Below are 20,443 nucleotides of genomic sequence, written 5' to 3'. Positions count from 1 at the left end.
GGGAAGCCCCTCATTCTTTTTTATGGCTGAGTAAATATATATGTACCACATCTTCTTTATCCATTCATCTGTTGATGGACATTTAGCTTGCTTCCATGTCCTTGCAATTGTAAGTAGTGCTGCAATGAACATAGTGGTACATGTCTCTTTTTGAATTATGGTTTTCTCAGGGTATATGCCCAGTAGTGGGATTGCTGGGTCATGTGGTAGTTCTATTTTTAGTTTTTTAAGGAGCCTCCATACTGTCCTCCATAGTGGCTGTATCAATTTACATTCCCACCAACAGTGCAGGAGGGTTCCCTTTTCTCCACACCATCTCTAGCATTTACTGTTTGTAGATTTTTTGATGATAGCCGGTATGACTGGTGTGAGGTGATACCTCACTGTGGTTTTGATTTGCATTTCTCTAATAATTAGCCTTTCTCTCTCTTTTTTATTTATTTTTTTTTTTTTTGCGGTACCCGGGCCTCTCACTGTTGTGGCCTCTCCCGTTGCGGAGCACAGGCTCTGGACGCGCGGGCTCAGAGGCCATGGCTCACGGTCCCAGCCGCTCCGCGGCATGTGGGATCCTCCCGGACCGGGGCACGAACCCGTGTCACCTGCATCGGCAAGCGGACTCTCAACCACTGCGCCACCAGGGAAGCCCGCCTTTCTCTTTTTTAAAACGGTGTGTCCTTATCTTTGACAAAGGAGGCAAGAATATACAATGGAGAAAAGACACCTCTTCAATAAGTGGAGCTGGGAAAACTGGACAGCTACACGTAAAATAATGAAATTAGAACACTCCCTAACACCATACACAAAAATAAACTCAGAATGGATTAAAGACCTAAATGTAAGGCCAGACACTATAAAACTCTTAGAGGAAAACATAGGCAGAACACTCTTTGACATAAATCACAGCAAGATCTTTTTTGACCCACCTCCTAGAATAATGGAAATAAAATCAAAAATAAACAAGTGGGACCTAATGAAACTTAAAAGCTTTTGCACAGCAAAGGAAACCATAAACAAGACCAAAAGACAACCGTCAGAATGGGAGAAAGTAGTTGCAAACAAAGCAGCTGACAAAGGATTAATCTCCAAAATATACAAGCAGCTCATGCAGCTAAATATCAAAAAAACAAACAACCCAATCCAAAAATGGGCAGAAGACCTAAATAGACATTTCTCCAAAGAAGACATATAGATTGCCAACAAACACACGAAAAGATTCTCTACATCACTAATCATTGGAGAAATGCAAATCAAAACCACAATGAGGTATCTCCTCACACCAGTCAGAACGGCCATCATCAAAAAATCTACAAACAATAAACACTGGAGAGGATGTGGAGAAAAGGGAACCCTCCTGCACTGCTGGTGGGAATGTAAATTGATACAGCCACTATGGAGAACAGTATGGAGGCTCCTTAAAAAACTAAAAATAGAACTACCATATGACCCAGCAATCCCACTACTGGGCATATACCCTGAGAAAACCATAATTCAAAAAGATACATGTACCACTATGTTCACTGCAGCACTATTTACAATTGCCAGGACATGGAAGCAACCTAAATGTCCATCGACAGATGAATGGATAAAGAAGATGTGGCACATATATATAATGGAATATTACTGAGCGATAAAAAGAAACAAAATTGAGTTATTTTTAGTGAGGTGGATGGACCTTGAGTCTGTCATACAGAGTGTAAGTCAGAAAGAGAAAAACAAATATCGTATGCTAACACATATATATGGAATCTAAAAAAAAAAAGCTTTCTGAAGAGGCTAGAGGCAGGACAAGAATAAAGACACAGTTGTAGAGAATGGACTTGAGGACACAGGGCAGGACGGGGAAGCTGAGATGAAGTGAGAGAGTAGCACTCACATATATACACTACCAAATGTAAAATGGATAGCTAGTGGGAAGCTGCTGCATAGCACAGGGAGATCAGCTCAATGTTTTGTGACGACCTAGAGGGGTGGGATAGGGAGGATGGGAGGGAGGTTCAAGAGGGAGGGGATATGGGGATATATGTATACTTATAGCTGATTCACTTTGTTGTACAACAGAAACTAACACAACATTGTAAAGCAATTATACTCTAATAAAGATATTTTTTAAAAAAGAAAAATACAAAACAGTACAAAATAAATAAATAAAACTAAACAAAAATAAAAGTGTGTGCTGGAGAAGATTTCTGAAAGACCAGGTAGGGGAGCTGCCGACCTAGACAGTCCCAGAGGACTCTGTCTGAAACAAGGGGGCAGAGACCAGATTTGCTAGTCCCTGCTACGCAGGGTTCTTAAAGAATGGTCAACTCAGGAGTGTCACAGAAGCCAGAGCCAATACAAAATCATGTTCCCTCAATCCTGCATTTTCCTCTAAATAATCCCTTTTTTTTTTTTTTTTTGCGTTAAGCGGGCCTCTCACCGCTGTGGCCTCTCCCGTTGCGGAGCACAGGCTCCGGACGCGCAGGCTCAGCGGCCATGGCTCGTGGGCCCAGCTGCTCCACGGCATGTGGGATCTTCCCGGACCGGGGCATGAACCCGTGTCCCCTGCATCGGCAGGCGGACTCTCAACTGCGCCACCAGGGAAGCCCTAAATAATCCCTTTTTTATCATTCCCTTCTTGGTCAAATTTCTCAAAAATTAGTTCATCTTCCCAGCCTCTACTCTTACCCGCACAGTACACTATAACATGTTTTTTGCCCTGTAGTAGTCGGCGTAAATAATCTTAGCTGCTGTAACAAACAACCTCCAAACTCAGTGGCTTAGTACCATGGTCCATTGTGGGAGAGAGGGAGAGCTCTGTCCCATGCAGCATTTGGAATTCTCCACTACTTAATTGTATGTAACTATATTAGATAAGACAAGAAAGTGAGTGTCAAGAATTTCACAGATTTTACGAGCCAGACCTGGAAATGGCATATGTCATTTCTGCCTATACTTCATTGGACAGAACACAATCACATGGCCTCACCTAACTACAAAGTAGACTGGCTGCCCAAGAGCAAAAGGAATGGATTTGTGAATGTATAGCATAATCTCTGCTACATGCCCATACTGAGAAACCCAATGACCATTTCCAGTCATTTCATAGGACCACTCAATTATATTTGACTGTGTTGACCATTCCATTACTCTCACGTGTGAGGCTACACTCTTCCAGTTCTCTTCTGCTTTATGTTTTATTGATATAACTAACACATATGACACCACATGCCAGACACTAATTGCTTTGTAAATATTAACTCATTTAGTCTTCATCACAATAAAGGTATGTACTTTTATTCATCCCATTTTACAGATGAGAAAACTGAGTCACAAAGAGTTTAAGTAACTTGCCCAAGATCACACAACCAGTAGGGGGCGGGAGCCAGGCTTTTAACACAGTCAGTCCTGTCCAGAGTGTCTTTCTTATCACAGCACTATGCTGCCTCTTTTCTCTTCTGTTTCTTTTCTGCTTCTCTTCCTTTTTCACTCCCCCCCCCCACAATCCCCGCCGCCGCCGATAACCTTCAGTTGGCTTACAAGGCCCTCCTCTCATATTTTGTACTTCAGAATAAAGAATGAATTGTTGGCCCCCGGAAGACCCCACGCTGTCTCTCCTTGGTGCCTTTGCTCTTGGAGTAGGTCTCACTGGCTCACTGGAATGCCCTTCCCATCGCTCTTAAAGACACTGCTCAGGTGTCACCGCCTCCAAAAGCCGTCCGTAACGTTCCCAAGTAGAAGAGCCTCCTTCCCACCTCCTGTGCTAGCAAAGGCGGGCCTTAACCATCACAAGTCCGGAAGGCCCTGCTTCCGGGTTGCCTGCTTCACCAGTCAGTGAGCCCAGGCGAGCCAGTCCATTCTGGGTCTCACCGCCACCCCCGCAACCCCAAGTAGAACGGCGCTAGGCGAGAGCGTGCCTAGATACCCCAACGCCTGCAGCTAGGAGAGCTTGGCCCCGCCCCCTTTCCTGACGCGCGCGGCGCCGCCCCGCCCTTCGGCGCACCCGGCTCCCCGAGAGATAATGGTTCGACCGAGAGGCGGTGCCCCGGTGCCCTGGCAGTTCCGATTGGCCAGGGCGAGCCGTACCACGGCGGTGGAGGGGGAACGGGTCGTAGACGGCGCGCCAAGAGACACGGAGGCAGTGAGGGTCACAGCCTTAGGCCCCCACCTGTCTCTGCGCTGCGCTGGGCCAGGCCGCCCTCTGGGATGCAGTGGGCCGTGGGCCGGCGGTGGGCGTGGGCCGCGCTGCTCCTGGCGGCCGCGGCTGTGCTGGCCCAGGTGGTCTGGCACTGGTTGGGCACTCAGAGCTTCGTCTTCCAGCATGAAGAGATCGCGCAGCTGGCTCGGCAGTACGCCGGTGAGGCGGCGGGTGGAGGGCAGGGGGCTGGGGAGGGCCGGGCGTAGCTGGAGGTTCCGGGGGCACCGTTCCCCAGTTCGTGACCGATGCTGGCCCTGACTTGGTTGTTCCTCTGCCCCCGCCAGGGCTGGACCACGAGCTGGCCTTCTCTCGGCTGATCGTGGAGCTGCGGCGCCTGCACCCAGGCCACGTGCTGCCCGACGAGGAGCTGCAGTGGGTGTTCGTGAACGCGGGAGGCTGGATGGGCGCCATGTGCCTTCTGCACGCCTCCCTGTCCGAGTACGTGCTGCTCTTCGGCACCGCCCTGGGCTCTAGCGGCCACTCGGGTCAGTGCTGGCGGCGGGCCGGACTGGGAGGCTGGGGCTGTACAAGGGCCCATGCCCTCCTTCCTGATGTTCGGCCAGGCCATCGAGTGGAGCGGATACCCTGATATTCAGTGTACATTTGATTGTCTCTCAGGGCGCTATTGGGCTGAGATCTCGGATACCATCATCTCTGGCACCTTCCACCAGTGGAGAGAGGGCACTACCAAAAGCGAGGTCTTCTACCCAGGTGGGTAAGGTGGCTCTGTTAGAGAGGTGGGTCTCTTCATTCTTGGGTGCCTATAGTTGGAGGAAAGAGCCATGGCATGGAAAAGGGGTGCGTTGAGGGGCCCTCGTCCTAGTTCCTTTGCCCTCTAGTTAAGCCCCAGGTGGTTGGTTGAGGCAGGGTTCAGGGTCTCTGTTGCCTTCCTCTGTCAAATGGAAACAAAACATAACAGCTCTCTGTTAACCACGTCTGATTTTAATGATCCAGTATTCCAGCAGTTGTTGGGGAGATCAGAAATGCTCTCATGCCCCCAAAGACAAGGCAGACAGTTGTCTTCCCTCTTGCGTATAATGAAACATTTGGACTTCTAAGTAAGTTTGAGGTTGAATATTACAAGCATATTACAAGTTACGAATATACAAGCATATTACAAGTTACGACATTGTAACTGAACAGGTACATTTCTCAGAAAGCCTGGCAGGTCTTATATTCACCTCTCCCTATCTAACAGGCCCAAGTTTAGCTAAACTTCTGCTTGACATGAGTGAGGCTTGGGAATGCAGACCTCCATGACTCCCAAACAATGGTGCAGGGCCAGGTGAAGCTTCCCCCAAGAGAGGACATGAGCCAGGTGATGCCACACAGGAAAGTTTAAGAGTGGCCACCTTAGCCTCGTACCCTTGCAGATGGGCAGCCAGGCCAGTGAGGTAAGGCTTTTCCTTTCCTGAAGCTCCCTCTCCATTCCCTACCCCTAGAGAGCCCACAGGCTAGGGAGGTGGTGGCAATGGGAGGGCAGGGCCAGGCTCTTCATGTGGGTGTTCCCTGTCCCCCCAGGGGAGACAGTGGTGCATGGGCCTGGTGAGGCAACGGCTGTGGAGTGGGGGCCAAACACATGGATGGTGGAGTACGGCCGGGGTGTCATCCCATCTACCCTGGCCTTCGCGCTGGCTGACACAATCTTCAGCACCCAGGACTTCCTCACCCTCTTCTATACTCTTCAAGCCTATGCCCGGGGCCTCCGGCTTGAACTCACCACCTACCTCTTTGGCCAGGACGCCTGACCAGCCAGGCCTGAAGGAGGACCTGTGGATGGACAGGAGCGGGCAGGCCTGCACACATCCACTTGCTGGAGCCCACGTGAAAAGACATGGACATACTCACAACATGCAGATACTGAGTTCCTGGTGTATGAGCAGGGACACACATGCATACAACCAAACATAGTCATGGGAACACATGGGACACACATTCAGATACTGAATCCTGTGTGTACGGCAGCATTACGCATTCACACCCATGCAGAGAGGGACCCCCACGTATACCAAAGGGGCCAGTCATGTTCGAGCACATATCCCACAAGCTCGACTCACTAACTCAGGCCTTTCCAGAGCTTCTCTGCCCCTAGTCAGGCTCTGGAGTTAGGGATGGGGGTGGCTATTACAAACTGCCTGGGTCTGACCCTTCAACCCAGCAGCCATTGGGGGGGATGAGGGAGAAGAGGAGCTGCCTGTGGAGGCTCCCTTCACCTGCAGCTGTGATGCCCTTCCCCTTCATCTCCTTGTCCTCACCATATGCCTTACCCCATTCTGTTCCCCTGCTATGCAAGTACCCTCATGGCCTGTCCCCACCCTCGCAACCAAGTTAGCTGGAGAACCAGAAGAATGTGGCAAATGCTGAGGTTATACCTCCCTCCAGGGTATAATGGGGAGGCTGGCCTCAGCTGAGGGCCCAGTGCTGGGGTGAGGACCTAGACAGGTGGGCCCAGGTCCAAGGGGTTGCCGCTGGCCTAGAGAAAGCCTTTTCTGCACGCATACACACACAGACACTTATTACAGCTTCCAGACACTGCCTTTGCTGCATTCTCTGTCCATCTATCTGTGTCTGTCAATAAAGACCTGTTGAACAGTTTCATTTCTTTTCGTGTCTGAGCAGCAGGAGGACCTCTAACTCCTGGGGGCCTCAGGAAGGCCTCTCCCTTGTGTGATTCAGTTTATGACAGCAGCTTTTTACTGTATACTTTAGTGTTCCCAGGAATCACCTGGCAGGCTCGTTGACTCTACAGATTATTGTGCCCAATCCCCAGAGATCAGTTCTGGGTTGAGGCCTTGAGATCTGCATGTTTAATAAGATTCTCTCCACCAGGTTTGAATGCCACAATTTCAGGAATTCATGGCTGGGTGAGGTGGTGTGTGTCTTGCTCTTGGTCTCGTCTCTGCCAGTGCTGTTCTGGGCACAGTCCCGGGACTCCTGCCCTGGATGACCACGGGGTGGCAGTGTGCAGCCACTTTTGGGCTGAAAGGCACAGTCACTCTCCAACTCCTTTTTTCTAGGTTTCCAGGGTATCGTGTCCACGTCCACCCAGAGCAGGAGTTCTTTCTCTCCAGTCTGCCTTTTCCAGGACCCCCCACTTCTGTGGAGGCTCCCGGGGCTGGGGAGCAGGCACACTATCTGGTGGTGTCTAAGGTAGTGGGGGGCTGGGGCTAGGATGAGGCCAGAGAGGTGCCTGAAGTACACACTCCCAAGGGTCCTGCACTTGCCTCACCCCCCTCCTGGCCCTGTTCTGACGATGAGCAAGGCCCAGGCCTCTCACTTCTTAGGATTCTGTTATATTAAAAATGGAAGGAACATGATTATAAAAAAATGTACATTCTAAAAATTTGATATTCTAATGAGTAAAAATATAAAAGACTACATGTATAACCATCTGGAAGCAACATCAAAAGTTAAATATGTGGCTCAGAATGAATGTGAGGCCCAGGCAAGGTGGCCACCCTGACACCTTAGCACCACCACAGTGTTGGCCATGACAGGTCCTGTCTGGGGCCTCTCCGTTTGATCACAGGTTGCAAAGCCAAGCCTCAGGATTTCTCCCACCCTGTAACCCAGCTTTGCCTCTAGGCTTAGAGCCCCCATCTGTTAGGGATGCCTCAGCTCCCTTTGTCATCCCTGCCTTTCACATAGGACTAGGCTCCCAGGCCCCTCCCCATCTCTGTTGCCAAGTCCAGTGTTTATTTCTTCTCACTTTCATTTGACACAGTTACTCTTAAAAGACTCCTGTGGCTTACAGGACACTACTCTCTTCCTTCATTGCCTCCTTTGCTAGTTCTGGCTCATTTCCTCAACCTCTCACTTGCCAGGTTTACACTGCTCTGAGGTGATCTCAACCATTTCATGACTTTAAATACCATCTAGGGAATTCCCTGGAGGTCCAATGGTTAGGACTGGATGCTTCCACTGCTGGGGCCCAGGTTCAATCCCTGGCCGGGGAACTAAGATCCCCACGGTGTGGCCATAAATAAATAAGATAAATACCATCTATATGTCTATATACTAGTCTTACTGAGATACAATTGACATGTAAAATTTTATTAGTTTAAGGTATACAACATAATGATTTCATATATGTCTATATTGTGAAATGATTACCACAATAAGTTTAGTTAACATCCATCACCTCACATAGTTACAAAGCTTTTTCCTGTGATGAGCACTTTCAAGACCTGCTCTCTTAGCAACTTTCAGATATACGATATAGTATTGTTGACTATAGCCATTATGCTGTACGTTACATCCCCAGGACTTACTTATCTTAAAACTGGAAGTTTACCTTTTGACCACCTTCACCCATTTTCCCCCTGGCCCTGCCTCACCCCTGGCCTCTGGCAACCACCAATCTGTTCTCTGTTTCTGTGACTTGAGTCTTTTTGTTTGTTTGTTTTTATTTTTATTATTATTATTTTGTGTGTGTGTGTGGTACACGGGCCTCTCACTGTTGTGGCCTCTCCCGTCGAGGAGCACAGGCTCCAGACGCGCAGGCTCAGCGGCCATGGCTCACGGGCCCAGCCGCTCCACGGCATATGGGATCCTCCCGGACCAGGGCACAAACCTGTGTCCCCTGCATTGGCAGGCGGACTCTCAACCACTGCGCTACCAGGGAAGCCCTGTTTGTTTGTTTTTAGATTCCACATATAAGTGAGAACATACAGCAGTTGTCTTTATCTGATTATTTCACTTAGCATAATGCCCTCAAGGATGAATGAATAAAGAAAATGTGGTATATATCTACAATGGAATATTATTCAGCCATGAAAAAGAAGGAAACCCTGCTATTTGCAACAACATGGTTCGATCTTGAGGACCATCTATGTATCTTATGCCTAATATTTTGTCTCAGTCTAAACCTCCTCTGAGCTCGATTCAGATATCTGACCACTTTCATCTCCACTTGACATCTCCACTTGGTCATCTAATTGGCATCTCAAACTTAAAGTGTTCAATGTGAACTGATTTCTCTCCCAATCCTGCACCTCCTGTAGTCTTTACCGCCTCAGTTAAGGGTACCTCCATTTACCCAGCTGCCTAGGCCAAAACACCTTGGAGTCATCTTGGATACCTCCCATTCTGTCACATTCTACATTCAAGACATCAACAGATCGTGTCTGGTTTATCTTCAAAACATATTCAGAATCTAACCACTTCTTGCCACGCCCACTGCTATCACCCTGGTCCAAGCCAGCATCATCTCTTGCCTGGATTACTGCAAAGGCCTCCTAATTGAGCCTCATGCTTGCATCCCTTGTGGAGGGTTCTCCACACAACAGCCAGAGTCAGACTTTCAGTCTTTGCTCAGACATTTGCAATGCTTCCCATCTCATTCAGTCCTTTCACTGCCTCCAAGAACCTGCTCCAAGGTCTATGTTACCTCTGACCAAACATCCAACCGTTCACCTTGGCCATTGTGTTCTAGCCCAGTGGCCTCTTTGCTTTTCTTCTGACACATCACACTTCCACCTCAGGATATTTGCACCTGCTGTTCTCCTGACTGCATGGCTCTTCCTCCCCTCCTTCAGTTTCTGCTCAGCGAGTCCTTCCCTTAACATTTGGGTAATATCAGCCCTTCTGTGTTGGTTTTAAAATACCTCCAGGGGACATCCCTGGTGGCGCAGTGGTTAAGACTCCAAGCTCCCAATGCAGGGGGCCCAGGTTCGATGCCTGGTCAGGGAACTAGATCCCACATGCATGCTTCAACTAAGAGTTCACATGCCGCAACTAAGGAGCCAGTGAGCCGCAACTAAGGAGCCCACCTGCTGCAACTAAGACCCAGCACAACCAAATAAATAAATAAATAAAATGAAATATCTCCATACAATTTTTGATACTCTTCCCTTTAAGAAGTGAAGCCTAATTCCGTTCCCCTTGAATGCAGGCTGGACTTAGTTATGTACTTTTAACAACTAATATATGGCAGAAGTGACGGTGTGAGACTTCTAAAACTAGGCCATAAAAAGCACTCTTTCCTCTTTAGTCACTCTCTCCGGGGGAAACCAACTGCCATGTTGGGAGGACACTCTGGTATGAGGTCCTCTCCCATGGAGAGGCCCACCTAGGGAGAACAGCCTCCTGCCAACAGAGCATGTGAGCAAAGTGGATCTTCCAGTCCCAGTCAAATCTTCAGATGACTGCAGCCCTAGCCAACATGTTTACTACAACCTCATGAAAGACACCACCACTCAGCTAAGCCACTCTCGAATTCCCTATCCACAGAATTGTGAAAACATAAATGTTTTTTCAAGCTTCTAAGTTTGAGTGTAATTTAGGTAACTAATGGCACCCTTCCCTTTCTATTCCCCCCAACCCAGATTTATTTTTCTACATTTTACTTATCACCATGTGACACAATATACATTTCCCCCACTGGAATTATGCCATTATAATAAGGACTTTGTTTTATTTACTCCTGTGTCCAACAGTGCTTTGCATAAAGTAAGTGCTCAGTAAGTATGTGTTGGATTAATGGATGTCTAGGTCAGTCTGTCTGTCTCTGTGAGGTGTAGGATCCGAGTGGGCTATGTGTGGGTTTGAGACAGCCTTTCCTCTTCACAGATGGAGAGGGAGAGAAACCAGGTTCCAGTCAGGTTATTCCTTCCCCTTTGCCCTCCCCAGTTGTACCCTCCTGGCTCAGACCCCAAAGGTGAATTTACTATGCTTGATTGATTCTTTTCTTTTGGGAGTAGCATCCAAGTCCCTTGCCCCTCTCCACCCCCTCCAAAGCAATCTCCAAACCCTCAACTGGAATGTCCCCAAGCCAGTTCCTACCTTTCCAACAGGAATCTTACCTTCATCTCTCTCCAGGCACTTTCTTCTGAGCAGCTAGGGAAGCTGGGTGGGGGGCGCAGTGGGGAGGCAAGCTGAGCACAGGAGTTGCCTTGGAGAGGGATGGCAGCAGAGAGGGCTGGACTCTGCCCCAGGAGAACTTATACCACACCAAGCTATGGGGGCAGGGGCATTGGATCTGAAGGTGGTTGGATCACCAATGCCTCTTGATGGAAGTGGGATCTGACTGGCTGTCAGACCTGAAATCTGAGCGGGTGGGCACTGGAGTGTGAGCAGGACTGAGCCTCAGTGTGGCTGGCCAGAGATGGGCCACAGAGAATGTGGACTTAGTGCCACAGTGGGAGCTGGGCTGGGGACAAGGGTGGAGGCTGGAGACAGAGCAGGGGGCTGTCACCCACCACAAGATCCTGGTGAGAAGAGCTGGTGGTCCAGACCAGGGCAAGCTGGGTCTGAGAGGAGCAGACTCATTGGGAGAGGGTTGGGGAGGAGGCAAAAGTTACCTCTGAATTTCTGCCCCCTAGAGGAATCTTGGCCCTGAGACCAGTGTGCCTCACTGGGTATGAATGAGGTCAGGTGGTGCTCCCTGGTGCTGAGTTTGACACAGCAGAGTTTCACACCTATGCCAGGTATCACTCCTACAGAGGCGTGTTGTTCACTCACACACTTGGCATCACCTCCCGGTGACTCTCAATGCTTTTAGTAGGTCAATTCCCTTCCGCACAGGAAGAAACTGGGGAATGGATGAGGGTGCTTAGGAGGAGTGGGGTCCAGGGCTGCTGAGGAACAGCATCTCAGCATCTGGAGGATAACTGGGAGTAGGGTGGGCCTGGAGCAGTTGGCTAAAGGTGTCTGGAGCTAGAGATTGGGGAGTCATGCAAACATGGGTGGAGGATGTATGTGAAGATGGGCAAAATGCTGATCACTATTGAAATTCTGAGGATTGCCAGAGGTTCATTATATTATTCACTCTTCTTGGGTATATGTTTGAAAATTTCCATAATAGAACGTCAAAAGAGCTATGTGGCTTTGTACCTGCAGGTGGTATGTGTGCCCTGCTGCTGGTGTGGAATGAGCTCAGAGACCTCTGAGTGTGTGGGTGCAGAAGTGAGTTCACCACCATGTGCGCGTATTGTGCAAACTGCAGCGTGCGTGCAGTTGGGGACAGCACCTGGGCAGGGCAGGGGAGAAGCTTCTGTTCTGCCCAGGCCCTCCAGTCTCACCCCAGCACCCCACAGAGTGAGTCCCCTCAGATTACAGCCTGTCCAGGCCCTTGGCGCTATAGTATTTATGTAACCAAGTATGTGAGATAGGGCGGCTGTGTACCTTGAACTCGTGACAGGGTGTGTTGGTGTGTGAACACGAATGTTTGTATGTGGATGCCGGGCACTGAGTAAGGGTGTGGGGACCCCCCCTCCCCCGACTTGTGAGGCTGGGAGGGGCCCTGCTCCGGAGTTCGGTGGTGGTGGACTCCTCACTCTCCTTTGCACGATTCCCAGCAGCACTCCAGCGCCCTCTCCCCCCCACCCCCGAATCTGGCTGTATGGAGGGTGGGAGACACCTGTTGGGGGGCTGGAAGCGTCAGAGCCCACCGGGGCCTCTCCCCCTGCGCCCCCGCCCGCCCTGCCCCTCGCGGGTCCCGCCCCCGCGGCCGCAGCCGGCAGAGCAGCGAGTGAGCGCCCCGCGGCCGGAGGAGCGCGCGACTGCAGGAGCGCACGGCAGGGGCCCCGCACAGGGAACCGAGCTGAGACAGGGGCCGCCCGACAGGCGGGTTGAGCGGAAGGAGCGCCGTGGAGACGCCGGGGGCAGCGGGCCGCGCCAGGCTGGTGAGTGTGGCCGCGGGGAGCCAGAGAGCGGGCGTGGAGACGCTGCTGTCCCCGTCCCCGTCCCCGTCCCGGGCTCTACCCCCGGCATCCTCTGTTCCCTCTCCTCCTCGGTTCTAGTTCTCTGCGTCTCTGCCCCGTCTCTCCGTCTGTTTTCCCTGTCTCTGTCCCTCTCTATTTACTGTCTTGCCCGGTCTCTATTTCTAATCTCTTTCTTCTGTCTCCTGCTGCGTCGGTCTTTGCCTGTTCTCTCTCAACCCCGGCCTCAGTATTTGTCTCCCTCTGCCTCTGTCTGTCTGTCAGTCTCCCTGGACTGCTTGTCACTCAGGTCTTTGATATTTATCTCTTGCTCCTCTATCTCTCTTACCTTCCCGGTCTCTCTACCGGATATCTCTATCAATCTCATCTCTCCCCGTCTCTGTCTCTCCATTCTTGTCTCTGTCTGATATTTCTGTCACCCTCCACCTTGGTCCCTCTCAGTCTCTTGTCTCTCGCCATCTCTTATTTCTATCCCCATATCTCCCTGTCATTGTCTCTCTCCCTCTCTGTTGGATCTCTCTCTCCTCCATCTCTCTCTGTTTCTTGGTCCCTGTCACCCTCTTTGATCTGCTCAGTCTCTACCTGTCCTCGGTCAACGTCTGTTTCTGTCTCTTTGGGTCTGGTCTCTGTCTCTCCTGCTCTTTTTACCTCTCTGTCCACCTCTGAGAAAGCTGTCTTTCTGTCTTTTTCCTTATGGCCCCCCTGCACTTCCCTGAATCCATAACCACCTCCCCTTGTGTTGGGGGCTTTGGGGGAGCGGGTACAACACGCATAATTCTCTCCTCCACAGGCAGCCCTTTCCTCAGGGCAGCGCCTGGTGCCAGCCGGCCCACCAGTGGGGGGACTGCGCCTGGAAGCTGTAATGGAGGCCCTGCAGAGACAGCAGGCAGCCCGACTGGCCCAGGGGGTGGGGCCTTTGGCCCCTCCACGCCCACCACCACCACCGCCACGGCCTTCCTTTCCTGGATCCCGGACCCTGCAGGCCCCTGATGGGGGCTTGGGGGAGGTTGGAGCTGAGGAAGAGGAGGATGCCCAAGAGGATGAGGAAGGAGAGGAAGCTGGCACGGAAGAGGAGGCAGCCGAGGAGAGCCACCCAGGGACCCAGGGCACCAGCTCACCTTCCAGCCGGCCCCCTGGACCTCATCCCCATGAGTGGACCTATGAGGAGCAGTTCAAGCAGGTAGGACCCTCTCAGTGTCAGGCCCTCCCCCTTCCTACTCTCTGGGCAAAAGCAGAGCAAGGTGATCCGTAGCCCCCCACCCCCACCCCACTGCGCTCTGCAGGATGGAAAGACAGAGACATAGAGACCTGGAGAGAGACAGTGGGAAGACTGAAGGCTAGACGGGGACTTGGAGGGAGAGACAGACATGCTGAGACATGGAAAGAAGTGCGTAGGCACACACCGTGCGGTGCAGGAGACGCCCAGAAACATGGAGGCTGACAGACTGGAGGCTCTTGGTGAAGCTGGAAGGGAAAGTGGGAGGGGTGCAGGAGCCTTCAAGGATTCTGAGGGAGGGGGATCTGGGGATCCCAGTGCCAGCACTACCATACCTTCTCACACATCAAGTCACAAGGTCATATTCCAGTGACCAGTGGGGGTGTCCTGGGCTGTCTACTTCTGTCTTGGAAGTGGAATGGAGGTTGCCACTCCTTTGGCAAGCTGATACCCACCTCATCTCTTCCTTGTCACATTCTCCCCACCCATGTCCTCTCCCCAGCCTGAGTTCTATGGGTGACAGTTCCCAGCCTGTGATGGCCACTACAGCCGCAGTGTGACTAAAGGGCTCCTGTACAGCTGGGAATGATAAGACCTTACTCACAGGGCCTTAATTTGAGGTTCTTCATCCCTGCGGAACCCATCTGGATGTTATTCGAAGGCACTACTCTAGGCTGTCATTAAGAAGATGTTATGCAGGGCTGAGATTCTAGGTGTGCTATTCTGGTGGTGTTACTCGTAGGGTGTTGGTTTTGGGTATTTTCCAGAAGTGTTCATCTATGCTTAGACTCTGTGGTGTTAGTGTAAAACTGATAGTGTTACTCGGGGCTCTGTTACTCTGGAGATGTGACTCTAGCGACTGTTTCTCCTGGGTGTAATTCTGGGGATTATTACTTGGAGACTGTGTGTGTTTTTTGTGGGTATCCATTTAAGACGTAGGGCTCAGTTCTTGTGGGAGTGTAGATCTAAAGGTGCATCTTTGGGGTTTGTTACTCATGGGTGTTTTTTTGCTCTGAGAGTTCTTATTGGCAGGTGGAGTGTTACCTATGGGTGTTATGCAGGGACTGTCACTCTGGGTAAAAGACTCTGTTACTTTAGGGATTGTCCCTCCTGGGGGGTATTTGAGAGCTGATACTGGAAGTAGAGCTCCAGGTGACTGAGAATAGGTGGGATAATCCCTGGACCTTTCAAGTCCTGACCCTACAGATCCTGGGTGGTTCAGGGCCATTGCCTCTGTGGGGCAGCTTCTGTAGTGCAGGAAGCTGTTCCTGGAAGATATGTGGGCTGAGGGGCCCAAGGTTTCCATCCAGGAGCTTTTCTGAGCATCCACCCTGCCTGAGGGATGGGTTAGAGGCATCTCTGCCCCTCATCCCCACCCCTGGCACACAAACATGTGAACAGCAAGAAGCCCTTGCAGGTATGAATGAGTGAATGAGTGGCTCAGATATATCTGTCAGTTTCCTCAATGTGGAACACAGCGCCAGCCTGACTTCCTCCCAGGGGCTCTGGAAGGCAGGCTAAGCCTCCGTAGCTTTCTCTCTTCCCCTACTCCCCAGATGGGTGGTTTGAGCTGCCCAGGGCACCACTGGCCAGTAGAGGGGTCTCTGTGTATCAGGAAAAAAAGTGCCCACACCTGCCCCCAGGGGAGAGAACCCAATGCTCTCTCAGGAAGTCTACATTTCAGAACTTACTTACCCCTTCAGCTGGGGATCCTTAATCTGGGGGTTGGAGTCCAAAGGGTCCCAGGGTGGGGTGGGGACTGGGTAGCAGAGCTGGAAAATGACCTCAGTTTTTCCCCAGCTGTACGAGCTCGATGCAGACCCCAAGAGGAAAGAATTTCTGGATGACCTGTTTAGCTTCATGCAGAAGAGGGGTGAGTGGGTTGATGTAAGGGAAGGACCCCCACTTACCAGGCTTGAGGAAGGGAAACCCCAGGGTTTAGTCCTCAGTTTGGGTCCTCTTTGCAGAGGCCTGGGCTTGGTAGCATGTATCCTTTGGGCCCTCAATAGCGTCTTTAACCTCTGACCCTGCCCCCCTTCTCTACCCAGGGATTAATTAGTGGCCAGCCCACTGGCAGGTTAATGAGTGTGGGATCAATTGGGAGGGTGGGAGGGGGAACTGGTAGGAGGCTGGCCTGGGGTGGGGGGGTTCCCAGAATTGGGGGAGTGGGATCGGAATGCCTTGGTCCTCTTCCAGCCTTGTCTCTCCTCAGTTTCCCCTTGCTTCAGGCAGGAAACACCCAAGGTGTTCTGCATCAGGAAGGACTGGAATTAGACTGAAGGGAGGACTTCTCAAGGGGTAGGCAGGGGCTGTGGAGGAGAAGGAATTCCTTTCCGGGAATCTCAGAGCCAGAAGTGAATGCAAGAAGGGTCCAGGAGGGGATCAGGCTGGGCGGCAGTCCATCACTTAGGCTTCTCCCCAGATTCATGGGTCGGAAGACTGACTCATTATCTCTCTCTACAAAGCTAATTAACTCACTCCACGAGTGCGGCCTGATAAGCTGCTAATAAACTGGCTTCACTGTCCCCCTCCCTTAGTGCAGCTGCTGGCCAAAGTCCCTCAGGCCCCCACCGCAGGCCCAGAACCCCTTTCGGGTCCCTTCCTAACCAGGAACCCTTCGTGGGGCTCCAGGTCCTTTGGCTCCCCAGAAAGGCCCGGTCATTCTGGTCCCAACGTCCCCTCCCTGCCCCTTCCTCCTGGTCTCCCCTCCACTGGGGGGGTGGGGTAGGGTGGTCTCAGCAGATCCTAGCGCCTCCATCCTCCCAGCTCTGCCTCCCTCAGGTCCCTGCCTTCCTCTGCTCCCTGTGCGGGGGGAGGGGATCCCGCGGGACCGATAATTTCCCCCCATTAATCAGGCCGCAGCTAATTGTTCGGGTCCAAAGGCGGCAGCGGAAGGGGACGGGATCGGTAAGGAATTAACTGGGGCCCATCGCTCAGCGCAGACAGGCCCCTTTGTCAGGACTGGCCGGCGGGGGCGGCGGGGACTGCGGAGTCGGCGAGCCGAGGCGGGGGTTGCTTCTTCTCCCATCCACCATCCTCCCGCCTCTGGCAGCCACCCCGGGCCGCTGCTTAGGGGAGTCTGGCTCTTCAGCACAGTCAGGAAGTCCTTCCTATGGTCTACCCCAGAGGTCGGCAAACTAAAGCCTGCGGGCCAAATCTAACAGCCCATGAGAAAAGAATGTTTTTCACATTTTTAAATAGTGAAAAAAATTAAAAGACGAATAACATTTCTGGACGTGTGAAATGCGAATTTCAGAGTCTGTAAATAAAGTTTTATTGGAACAGAGCCGCGTTCATTCCTTTAAATATCCTCTATAGCTGCTTTCAGGCTGCAGTTGCAGAGTGGATTAGTTCTGACAGACTGTTTGGTCTGCAAAGCCTAAAACATTTACCATCTATCTGGCCCTTTACAGAAGAAGTTTGCCAACCCCTGGTCTAGCCTCCCACCCTTCCTGCTACAATGGAGGCCTTGGGGGCTCTGTGGGCTCTGCCTGCAATCCCACCTCCCCATCCCTCCCTGTTCCCCTCCTTTCTTGACGGTCCCGCCCTGTACCTGGGGCTCACCCAGGCAAGGTCCAGGCAGACGACTCCTCGAGTCCCTGAGGATGCCCGCAGACAGGGTCTCAGTCTTAGTGTCCTGACTCTCTGCCAATCCCCCGACCAGGGACGCCAGTGAACCGTGTGCCCATCATGGCGAAGCAGGTGCTGGACCTGTACGCGCTGTTTCGCCTGGTGACAGCCAAGGGCGGTCTGGTGGAAGTCATCAACCGCAAGGTGTGGCGGGAGGTAACGCGCGGCCTCAGCTTGCCCACCACCATCACGTCGGCCGCCTTCACTCTACGCACCCAGTGAGGCCAAGGGCGCGCGCGCGAGCGGTGGGAGCAAGGCGCGGGAGCGGGGGTGGGGCGCGGGGCGCGGAGGGCCCCGGGAGTTCGTGTCCGGGGGTGGGGCTTGATCAGCTGGGCCCAGCCTCCCACCCCAACCCGTCCGCCCTTAGGTACATGAAGTATCTGTACCCGTACGAGTGCGAGACGCGGGCGCTCAGCTCCCCGGGGGAGCTCCAGGCCGCCATCGACAGCAACCGGCGGGAAGGCCGTCGTCAAGCTTACACCAACGCCCCACTCTTCGGCTTGGCTGGGCAGTCCCCTTGGGGCACTCTTGGCCCCGCCTCGGGTTCCGGGCCCGCCCCTCCCGCGCCCACGCCCGGCCCCCGCACTGCTCGGGGCTCCGCCTCCGGCCTGCCGGCGCACGCCTGCGCGCAGCTGAGCCCGAGCCCCATTAAGAAAGGTGTGAGGGGAGAGCGGCTGAACTTTGAGGGTCTCTGAGACCTAGGGGGAGGCTGAGATATAGGGAACATTAAAACGTGGAAACTCTGAGGTCTGGGAGCATCGAAGTATGGGGACAGTAAGGACTGACGGGGCACTGAGGTTTGGTGCATGCTCAGGTTTAGGGGTCCTGATGTTTGGGGTCAGTGAAGCCTTGGGAGCTCTGGGATATGGGTTACTGCGGTGTGGGCCTGAAGCTCAGGAAAAGGTACTTTTTCCAGAGTAGCTTCATTCAACACCAGGGCTCCTATTTGCATGTGGTTTATGCCTCCTGTTTTTCCTGGCTTATTTAACAACCGAAAGCAAGGAAATCCCCCAAATTGTCTGGGGCAAACCTAGTCAGATATATTGGCCTTTTGGGGCTCTCCAGCTTCAGAGCCTCTATTCGGAGACTGGATGGGAGGGAAGATTGAACTTGGTGCTTGAGCTTGGATGACCTCCCTTGGTCCCAGGCCTGTGGGGAGAACCAGATGCAGAGACAGGGTTGGTTGGGACAGGGGAGCTAAATGACCTGTTTTTTCAGAGGAGAGCAGAATTCCAACCCCTCGACTGGCACTGCCTGTGGGCCTAGCCTTTGGACCTGCACGTGAGAAGGTGGCACCAGAGGAGCCCCCAGAGAAGAGGGCTGTGCTGATGGGGCCCATGGACCCACCTCGACACGGTGCACCCCCCAGTTTCCTGCCCCGTGGCAAGGTTCCCTTGAGGGGTGAGGAGGGGCTTGTTGCTGAGAGGGCTTAGGGCCTGTGCAATGAGGGAGGACAGATCCATCACCCCATGGGCATTGGAGGTGGGGCAGATAGATCCCTCAGTAGACAACTCTGTGATTACAGGTGTGGGGCGGAATTGGAATGGGGGCTCTCTATAGGGATGGAGGGGGGAGCTTGTAAGTCTGAAGTCTGATTCCCCAAAATGTGACTTCCCTGCCCCCTCCTGGACAGAAGAGCAGTTGGATGGGCCTCTCAATCTGGCAGGCAGTGGTATCAGCAGTATCAACATGGCCCTAGAGATCAACGGGGTGGTCTACACTGGTATGGGTACTGCAGGCTGTCTATACTGGCATGAGGTCGGGGTATTTACACTGGCATGGGGATTTTAGACTTTTTCTACTAGCATGAGGTTCAGAGATATCCAAACTTGCATGGGTAACATGGGGTTCAGGGGATTGCTACACTGGCATGGATTAAAGGGGGTGTCTACATGGCAAGGGATCCAAGGCATGACCTCTCTGGCATGAATACCATGGGATGTCTTGTCATGGGCCTATGTATCAGTGTAAATATTTCTTGTTTAGTTGTTGGAGGGTATCTGTATTGGCACAGGAGTCTCTAACTGACTCAAGGGGCTTTTCATCATTGGTTATGGCAGGGCTCTGTGTGTGGTGTTCTAGCAATCAGGACACTGACTTTTTTTTTTCCCTCTTCTGTTTCTTTGCCTCGCCTTTTTCTGCTTGTGTTTTCCCTCTACCATCTCCTCACCCCTTTGCCAGGCGTCCTCTTTGCCCGTTGCCAGCCCGTGCCAGCTTCCCAGGGCCCAGCCAACCCTGCACCCCCACCCCTGATGGGGCCCCCTTCCAGCGCCTCACCCTGAGAGCTCACACCTGAAATTGAGAGTCCCAACCCCATTGCTGAGGGGGGAGGAGACACCCCTCCAACCCATTCTTCCAAGGTGCCCATTCTAGGACCTGGGAATGGCCACTCCCCCCCTCAACCATGCCATGTGGACTTGAAGCCAAAGAGATTTCTTCTGATGTTACATCTACCTCATTGCAAAAGGAGGGCATCTCCTCCCTGGCCAACTCCAGCAGCATCTACCAAAGAGTTCTTCCCCCGGTAACCCCCATCATCTCCTCATGTGCTCCCTTGTGTCAATATCATCTCTAGGACTCCACCTCTTCGAGTCAGACCTGCTTCTCTTCAGGAGCCAGGTGAAGGGTTGAGTTGGGGTGTTGTGAAGATGTCCCTCAGGTCACATCTGCCTAATAAAGCTGCGGTCCCTCCCTCTCCAGTGCCTCCTTTCCTTCTTGTTTGGGCCTGTGGGTCGGGGAGGAATTATGTGGTATGCACAG

The 20,443-nt window shown here is 52.4% G+C and overlaps 2 protein-coding genes across 6 annotated transcripts; both read left to right on the top strand.

Moving 5' to 3' along the window:
• The first annotated feature begins 4,040 nt into the window (after nt 1–4,040).
• Nucleotides 4,041–6,772, top strand: SIGMAR1 (sigma non-opioid intracellular receptor 1). 4 transcript variants are annotated; one of them, XM_060155279.1, is made up of 4 exons: nt 4,041–4,336; nt 4,462–4,662; nt 4,796–4,888; nt 5,699–6,772. In XM_060155279.1, the coding sequence occupies exons 1-4, from the start codon at nt 4,186–4,188 to the stop codon at nt 5,923–5,925; spliced, it is 672 nt and encodes a 223-aa protein (XP_060011262.1). In that variant the 5' UTR covers nt 4,041–4,185; the 3' UTR covers nt 5,926–6,772. The 4 variants fall into 4 exon arrangements, 2 of the variants coding, with proteins under 2 accessions (XP_060011262.1, XP_060011261.1); XR_009541632.1 differs by having other exon boundaries at nt 4,056–4,336; nt 4,462–4,615; nt 5,917–6,772; XR_009541631.1 differs by having other exon boundaries at nt 4,056–4,336; nt 4,462–4,615; nt 5,699–5,836.
• A 6,927-nt stretch (nt 6,773–13,699) lies between these two features.
• On the top strand, nt 13,700–20,325 carry ARID3C (AT-rich interaction domain 3C). 2 transcript variants are annotated; one of them, XM_060155276.1, is made up of 7 exons: nt 13,700–14,017; nt 15,854–15,926; nt 17,718–17,901; nt 18,051–18,340; nt 18,902–19,084; nt 19,317–19,406; nt 19,865–20,325. In XM_060155276.1, the coding sequence occupies exons 1-7, from the start codon at nt 13,700–13,702 to the stop codon at nt 19,963–19,965; spliced, it is 1,239 nt and encodes a 412-aa protein (XP_060011259.1). In that variant the 3' UTR covers nt 19,966–20,325. The 2 variants fall into 2 exon arrangements, with proteins under 2 accessions (XP_060011259.1, XP_060011260.1); XM_060155277.1 differs by lacking the exon at nt 18,902–19,084.
• Nucleotides 20,326–20,443: the final 118 nt, after the last annotated feature.

This window comes from Lagenorhynchus albirostris, chromosome 7 (genome assembly GCF_949774975.1).
Source record: "Lagenorhynchus albirostris chromosome 7, mLagAlb1.1, whole genome shotgun sequence".
NCBI lineage: Eukaryota > Metazoa > Chordata > Mammalia > Artiodactyla > Delphinidae > Lagenorhynchus > Lagenorhynchus albirostris.
The sequence above is the reverse complement of the archived record's forward strand: the minus strand, read 5'-3'. Positions and strand labels throughout refer to the sequence as shown.

Excerpts from the sequence above, each read along its gene's own strand:
- SIGMAR1 (XM_060155279.1), top strand. The coding sequence starts at position 4,186 with ATGCAGTGGGCCGTGGGCCGGCGGTGGGCGTGGGCCGCGCTGCTCCTG. Across the intron at positions 4,337-4,461 it reads GCTGGCTCGGCAGTACGCCG|GGCTGGACCACGAGCTGGCC; the intron begins GTGAGGCGGCGG and ends TGCCCCCGCCAG. Across the intron at positions 4,889-5,698 it reads AAGCGAGGTCTTCTACCCAG|GGGAGACAGTGGTGCATGGG; the intron begins GTGGGTAAGGTG and ends CTGTCCCCCCAG.
- ARID3C (XM_060155276.1), top strand. The coding sequence starts at position 13,700 with ATGGAGGCCCTGCAGAGACAGCAGGCAGCCCGACTGGCCCAGGGGGTG. Across the intron at positions 14,018-15,853 it reads ATGAGGAGCAGTTCAAGCAG|CTGTACGAGCTCGATGCAGA; the intron begins GTAGGACCCTCT and ends GTTTTTCCCCAG. Across the intron at positions 18,341-18,901 it reads CCCGAGCCCCATTAAGAAAG|AGGAGAGCAGAATTCCAACC; the intron begins GTGTGAGGGGAG and ends CTGTTTTTTCAG.